Source organism: Leucopleurus acutus (genome assembly GCF_964270905.1).
Source record: "Leucopleurus acutus genome assembly, chromosome: 1".
Lineage (NCBI taxonomy): Eukaryota > Metazoa > Chordata > Mammalia > Artiodactyla > Delphinidae > Leucopleurus > Leucopleurus acutus.
Window position 1 is genome coordinate 199,273,081 of NC_139142.1, and position 8,045 is coordinate 199,281,125.

The following is an 8,045-nucleotide window of genomic DNA, read 5'->3' on the forward strand; positions in this document are numbered from 1 at the left end:
CATGAATCAAGACAGCTCGAAGGAGTTCTGGTCGGTGGGATGGGATCCATGCACAGTGGGGGGCACCTTGCACAGGAGCACACTGGCAGGTGGTCGGTCCCAGCAGGAGGCGAGGCAGGATGTAGCTGTGGGTGTGGGTGCAGACAGTGGGTAAATGTGTTAGTGGGAGTAGATAGAAGGTCTCTGTTGTTTGCTTCTCTGTTTTCAGGGAATAAGACAAAGGAGGATATCAGGTCTTCATCTCCCCTAGTCTTCCAGCACTGCTCTTAGGGACCAGCCATTTCCGTGTGGCCAGACCCAGTGGTCACTTCCTTTTTGAAATACTTTCTTCACTTGGCCGTGACCATGCTCTCTTAGTTTTCCTTCTGCCTTATTGCCACTCTTCAGCCTTCTTTGCCAGTGCCTCTTTATCTCCCTGACTTCTAGCTCTAGAGCTCAAAACGCAGAGTGCTTTTTCCTCTGTCTGCAGTCACTCCCTGGGGGATGTCATTCAGGTCCCTGACCCTGAACGCCACTTGTGTGTGCCGATGACCCCCGAATTCGAGCTCCGAGCCCTTACCTCTCTGCTGGGCTCCAGACCCGCATAGCTGACCACCTGCTCACTGTCATTTCTTGGCAGTCTCCTAGGTATCTCACTTGACATGTCCAAAACTGTGCTTGATTCTCCCTCCCCAAATCTGCCGTGGCCCTTATCTGTAGTCTTTTCCTTTTCAGTGAATGGCTACTATACCAGAGTTGAGTAGGACTTAGTTCTAAGATTTTACCTCAGACATGATGTAAACTTCCTTTGATGGAAGTTCCTTCAAAATCGGACCCTTCCCTCCCCTTTCCTCCATGGCTCTCGCCAGCCGCCCGACGGGCTCTCACAGGGACGATTCCAGCAGCCCCCCTGTCAGGTCACCTGGCTTCTGTCCTGGGCCCGGTGAGCCTGTTAAAGCCAAGTCACATCGCATCGCTCCTGTGTCCACAAGCAGCCAGTGTGTCTCCGTCCCACTCCAGTACACGCCAGAGTCTGCACGGCCCTGCACTCTGCGGCTCCTCCTCCCTGCTTCTGCCGCGTCACTCTGGCCGCCCAGGCCTCCTTGTAGCTCCTTGAACATGCCGGGCCTTTTCTCTTCTCAAGGGCCTGCTTTTCTCCTTGCCTGAAAGCCTGTTTTCCTAGCTAATCGGTGTCACTCCCTCCCCCTCTTTCCAGGTCTCTGCTTCAGTGTAGCTGTGTCTGAGCAGCCTCCGGGACCACCCTGGATACCCAGGAATCTCTTGTCCCGGGAACTCGGGGGTTCTCCCACGATGCTTTACGTTTCTTTATACCACCTCTTGTTACTACCTCTTGACATATTATACATTTTTTTATCATCTTTTTTATCCTGTTATAATGTAAGCTCCATGATGATAGGGACGTTTCCCCCTTCCTTCTTGATGATATCCCAGTGCCTCAAATAACAGCGTTTGGCACGTTATAGCTATTTACTAAGTATTTATTGAATGCGTTGCATGAATGAGTAACTGTTTCATGAACAGCTTTCCTGTTCATCTCTAAACGGCTGGGTAAGTCAGTGTTGATCTAACCGAGTGTTCTTTCCCTTCCACAGCACGATGGGCACTTCCGTTCAAGGAGGCACGTATCCCAGCCAGGCTTCAGTGTATAGTCCTCCTCCTGCCGCCCCCGACGTCACCATATACCAGAACGCAGGGAGCAGCCTGTCCCAGGTGCCGAACTATACTTTACCATCGGCGCTGCCCCAGCCGCCTCCGCCCCAGCAGCCGTACTCTCCGAAGGCCCTGCTGTAGGGCTGGGATTCCTCTTTGTGGCAAATACCTGCTAAACGCCGATGACAATGTTACGAGATTCTTTGATATCTTAAGATTTGTTTATCCTCAGCTTATAGGAATCGTATCTTGGTCAGCAAGTTCCAATATTCAAGAAGGGAGACCTCTCTTCAATTTGCACTGACTTTTTAGAGGTCCTCCCCTCCCCCTCCCCCAGAGGAATGAAACTACTTACAACATCTAATTCCTTTCGTAATATGAAAGAATCAGTGCAAGATTATTTGTCTCGTAAAATTACCTGGTCTGCAGAAAGTCAAACTGGCAAGCACCGTTGTGGCAGATGTGTGCATAGATCGCTGTGTAACTTCACTCGTGGCCACTTTGAACCACGGTGGTGATCATGTGAATATATTTAACACTGTTAACTTAATTGACATTGCTGTTTTATTTTAATCATGAGCAACTACCATGTTTCATAATGTTTTGTGTAAATTTAAGAGAATTACACTGTCCTTTTGAACTGCAAGAGAACAACGCTGTAGCATATGTACATGAAGGCATTATGTTGTCCATGTTTCAGTTTCCCATTAAACTGAACCTTCCTTGGAGTAATTGTGCGCTGAACACACGTATGTTATGTCATTGTGTGGCCTCTGCATACTACTAGCTGTCATCACACCAGCGTACAGTAGCTAAATTTTTGGTGCATTTATAGGAAATGATGATGTTCCCTTTTAAACTTTTACATTTTGGCATGATATTTCAGAATACTGTGGGACCATGAGACAAAATTAAGTTGGACCACATTCTTTATATCTTACTTTTAAAGAAATAATGTTAATTTACTTTTTCCTAGTTGAAGATAGTAATTAGGTTTCTAAGCTGTATACTGTGTTTATTGGTGGCAGTGACACCAAAGATAGAGGCAATGGATAGAAGCTTTGAAACTGGAAAGAAAACATGAATTACACTACGTTTTCAAAGTCTCTTGTAATTATTTAGGCTATAACAAAATTTGATTCATCTGTCTTATTCCACTGCTAGTCTTTTAAATATGTCTTTAACACAGTGTATCCTTCAATTCTTCATTAAAATGGATGTAAGTGGATGTTTCAAAGTCATCTAGATTCCTGGCTTTGCTTAACAGTTTGTTTATTTATTCTTGTCTTTCAAACGGGATTTATGGGCTGCTCTCTCTCTTAAAGTTCTAACTGGAATTATTTTGGCTTCTTATTCAGGAGTAGTTTGAATGAATGCTTTTCTTTTAATCCATATGTAATACGTTTTCTACTGACATTTTAATCTCCTTAAATATTTATAATTTCCCTAGTTTTGTGCTATTATTTAAACAACTGAAAAATTGAGTTGAGCATCGTAGTAAATGAATTGATTTAGTAACAGGCGTCACACCATAAATGAAGATTTAATTTATATTTTCTGAGACTATTATGATCAGGTACTTGCTTTCCTTTTGGCAAATGATTCCATCTTTGGCAAGGTAGGTTCAAATTTAAATCCTCATCTTCAACTTAGGGTGTTTCACCCTAGTGTTGTGTTTTCCTGAGTTTAGAGTACGTTGCCCTCAAATAGTAATTTTAAAATTTGAATTCAAACTTTACATTAAAATGTTTTTAATACGTTGTTTTTTGATGAACATTGTCAAAACATTGTACTCTTTCTCATTCCAATTTGAATACTCTAGTTTAAGTGATACACTTCGTCTCAAGTCATATTGTATTTTTCTCTTTGTCTTTTGATGAATTCCTGTTTACCAATGGCAAATGTATCATTTTTCCCATTTTATTTTGATATGCTTCATGATGTAAAATTAATGATATATTCTCTAGTATGTGTTTTGCCCTGTAAAAGTCAAAGAATGGTGAAATGAAAAAAGACTCCCTTTATTACAGTGCATATGCAAGTTTCTTTACCTTTATAAAGATTTAAATGATGAATACTTAAAACTGATACTATATTAGTTTGCAGTTTTCACTTATTAGGTATAAAAATAGCAGACGGAAAAAATTCCACTGAAAAGGAACCACTGTATTTTCCATCTTTCAGATGACATGGCAAGGACGGAAATAGGAAAGGACCAGTTAGGAGCACAGTGATTTTGTTCTGCAACCAGGGTATGTGTTGCACTTGCGTAAAATCTTTCTTTAAAAGATAGCTGTCCCTTTTTAAAGGGAAAAGGATTATTTATAAAAAGAACTAACTATAATATGAATTTCTGTGAAGCAAATTTTACTTCTCAGTTTATTTCCTTTATAAAGTTTGTGTATCCATAAGCCAGTGACATTTGAATGGAAAAATTCAGCCCAGTTATATGCTACTAGCTTGAGTAGCCAACAAACCCCACAGTCAGTTGGATGGACAATATATCAGTGCCCTAAACCTACCTAGTAGGAATAATATGTAGTATGTCCTTACCATGATTTTACAGTCTTTTCTAACTCCCTGGTCCGGCTTCACTGTTACCTGTCTCTCCTACTCAGTGATGAACCTTTTCCTGTGCCCAGAGATTCCCTTCTTTATATTAAAAACTTCCGGACCTTGTTTCTATACCTCTTAATTTTTGTAATTAGAATGCTTAATAGACCCCTAACATTCTTTTCTGATAGATACAATTTTCATATATGACATGTGTATAATTCAGCATGAAACTATCTTTAGTCCCAAGCTTCAAGTTTATACAAGGTAAGTTAGTGTCCTATATGATAAACCATGCAACTGCAAAAACTATATAATTATTTTCTAAAATGAGGTCCATTGGTATAATTGGTCAAATTTTTACTTCTTTAATACATTAAAATTAGTTTTCTTTTTCTCATCTTACCGATTGTATTAACAATTATGTAGCATCCTGTTATATAACTCTTTAAATATTTAATAACAAAATTATAGTTTAAATTCTTCACTCATATCATTTTCTAATTAAAAAATTTTTTTTCATTGTTGATGAATCCTTGTACCCTTTAGAATAAATATATAAAAGAAACTTACCTAAATATTTTCTCAAAGACGTTATGTTCAGTTATCTTTTATTTTAGAATCATGGTTCGATTAAGTGTTCTAGTCAAATATCTAGATTATTTTCTATGCTGTTTATAATTACATGCCCCCCTGGTTTTTAAGCAAAGCTGCCTTGAGTTTTATGTATTCTTTTTTAGTGTGGTCTTCCTTTGAAATTATAATACTTAGTAATTTTTTTCCCTGAAGTTTTTCTAGCTTCAGCAATATTTTTTCCTTATAATATTCTAGAGCATTTTAAATCTCAGTGTTTAAAATATTAGGTTTCCTTATTGAACAAAACCTAACATTTTATTGGTGATAACTTGTGGTCATACTGTTTGTTCTTTGTTGATTTTTCAACTCCCTAGCTTTATGTTAATACTTCCCTCTGCCATTATTCTCTGTTTCCTGCTTCTTTTAGAGTCAAGAGTTTCTGATAAAGATTGCAGATTAAATTATTGTGTCGGTAAGCCCTTGTATAAACGCGAAAGCAACTGATTCTAATAATCGTTTGATGTTCAGAGACTTAAAAAAAAAGTTATGTCTGTTTTAGAAAAGAGTATATACAAATTCATTGATCTGCTGCCCTCATCAGTAACAAATACCTTTTGAGTTTATAGCCTCAAAATGTGTCTATGTATTTACAAATTATAGAAGTTCTACTGTAGTAGAACTAATACATATAGTACTAATAGTATTAGTATATAGTATATATATAGTATATACTATATGTATTAGTACTATAATAACATATACTACTAATACATATAGCACATTATGAAACACACCAAAAATAGAAATCTTACAGGGCCAGAGATAAATTATTAATAGAAATTCTAATATTTTCTTCCCGTATCTCTGGTTCATTTAGTCTGTGCCCTAGGATGTATATGCCCGATTTGGAGACCACTGTTTCAGAGGTTAAGATTAAGCAGAGGGGAGTACGATGTTACTAAGTTGGCCCTTTGAAGTCAGTATCTGATACTACAGGTGGTGCTTTTCCCAGCAACTCTTATGTTGAGAATTTTCAGACTTACAGAAAGATTGAAATAATGTATTGAACACCTGAGTACACTTCGTCCTGATTGACTAATCATTAACATTTTGTCACATTTGCTTTATCTCTTTATGTATGTTTATATATACGTGTGTGTGTGTATCCATGTTTGTGCATAGGTGTGTCTGTATGTGCATATGCACATATACTTTATTGTGTGAATAGACAAAGTTACAGACTTCGCACTAAACTAGACACCTAAGCATTTCATCTTGTATTTTGTAAGGATAAGTACATATTCCTTCATAACCTAAACCGTTGTCACATCTAAGAAAATTAACAGTAATTCTGTAATATTATTCTTACCAAACATCCCCAAACTGTTTTATAGGGACAGTTTTTTAAAAATCCAGGAAATATATCACATTTTTAATGTCCATTTATTCTCTATTAATCTGGATTGATCTCTTCTTTTTTTCCCCACCTTTTTAAAGATCTACACCAGTTGTCTCATAGTGTGTCCCACATTCTGGATTTACCTCTTCTTTCTTTATGATGTTATTTAATTAACTTGATGCACTGTTCTCATTATAGTACTCTTTATTATTAATTAATCCCCCCAAATTGCAGTCAGAACTATGTGACTTATGGTTACAGGGGATGAATTTAAATTTTCAAAGCTCGTATCAGAAAACTGTACATATAAATGAACATTGTTAGCCTAAAGTATGGTTATTCTGTATAAGAGGCGGTGTGCTCAGGCCATTGATGCTACCGTGGCTCAGTACAGTTTTGTGTTCTCCCTTTCAAATTGCGTTCAGAGTACCTGAAGAAAATTTGTGCCCTTGAAAAAAATAATTGGCTCCCCTTGTCCACCATTCAAAACCAAATGAGCTTTTCTCAAGCTTGTGAATGTACCTGATTCACTCTGGATGGCTTTTAGGTATTTTAGAAATGTCATCAACAATTATAGCATTTTGGCATGTTTGTTTAAAAAGACTTCTCTTTACCTTTTAGTCATGTCTTCTATTAAGATATTGAAATCACTTCAGAGGAAGGGAAATCCTTTCTTTTTAAAAGTTCTAGTTTTTACTTATTTTCCTCGAATTGGTTGCCAAATTGGAATCAGGCCAACTAAAGTTTATACCCACAGTCAAGTTAGAAACACATGCAAGTTACAATAATGTACACTATCAGGTTGTGAAATAGCTTGTTTAAGCCCTTACATTATTTCAGTTGGTTAATGGCTTTTAAAAAAATAGAATAAATGTTTGGAATCCATTGTTTCTGTGGCAGGATATATGAAGTTTCTTAAGTGCAGGATAATTAAATATCTTGTTACTTTAAAAAGAGATATGTAAACAATTGAGAATGTTTTTGATTAATTATGTGTAATATTATGTTAGGCATTTAAGATGCCAAATGTGAAACGTCCATACGGCATGATGATTTTCCTCAGAACTAAAAACACACAAAAAATACCTATATACTGGTTTTGGATTTTGTTCCTTTTCCCTCAGAGAAAAATAAGTTTCAATTTAATATCTTTGATATTCTGTAATTTAAAAATACAATGATAACACTTAGTTGTGAAACATGACTGAAGAAGTTGTAGTGAAGAATACAGGTAAATTCATTTAATAATTACCAAAGAAGCTTCATTATAACAAGTCCATTTCTATAAATGGCAGACGGCACAGGATAAAATGAAAGATTTCAGTATTTGCATTGTAAAATGTCCGTTTTGACCACATGGGTTTTTTGTAAAGGATGTGGTAATACTTTTGGTTGAAGAAAAGAATAAGAACTAAATTATGTTATGGGAGTTTGTTGGAGTTCTATTCTGCTATGAAGTGGAAATTTCAGTTCATTGCCCTAGGAATTTAGATTTTAACCCAGATATATCTTTTCTCAAAAGAATATCTTGCTAGATATATGATCCTGGGCAGTTCCGTCAATCTCTTGGGCCTTCTACTTATTTATAAATTGTAGTGTTAGTGTAACTGTTACATGATCCTTTGAAGCTTGCAGAAATTTTGTGCTTCAGATCCTCAGCCTCCCTGCCATTCAGCCTGAATAACTCATCTGTGCCACTGCAGTTACCTTATAGCTCAGAAAAGGAAAAGGTACTGAAGCTCGGGAACATGTTTCCAGCACACGGTCATAACAGTATACTCCCTGTGAGTAATCTGGGGATACCTGATGTTCATTAGTAACCTCCTGAGCCTTTTGTTGATGTTTGAGTGACCCCACAAAGAACATC

At 37.2% G+C, this 8,045-nt stretch overlaps 1 protein-coding gene across 1 annotated transcript in view; it reads left to right on the plus strand.

Annotated features, from left to right (window-relative positions):
- Positions 1-4,685, plus strand: part of STAM (signal transducing adaptor molecule) — a 69,443-nt gene extending 64,758 nt beyond the window's left edge. The window contains exon 14 of the mRNA XM_082845032.1: positions 1,593-4,685. Within this exon, the coding sequence (XP_082701158.1) occupies positions 1,593-1,791 (199 nt within the window). The 3' untranslated portion in view covers positions 1,792-4,685. The remainder of the gene's footprint in view (positions 1-1,592) is intronic.
- The last annotated feature ends 3,360 nt before the right edge of the window (positions 4,686-8,045 follow it).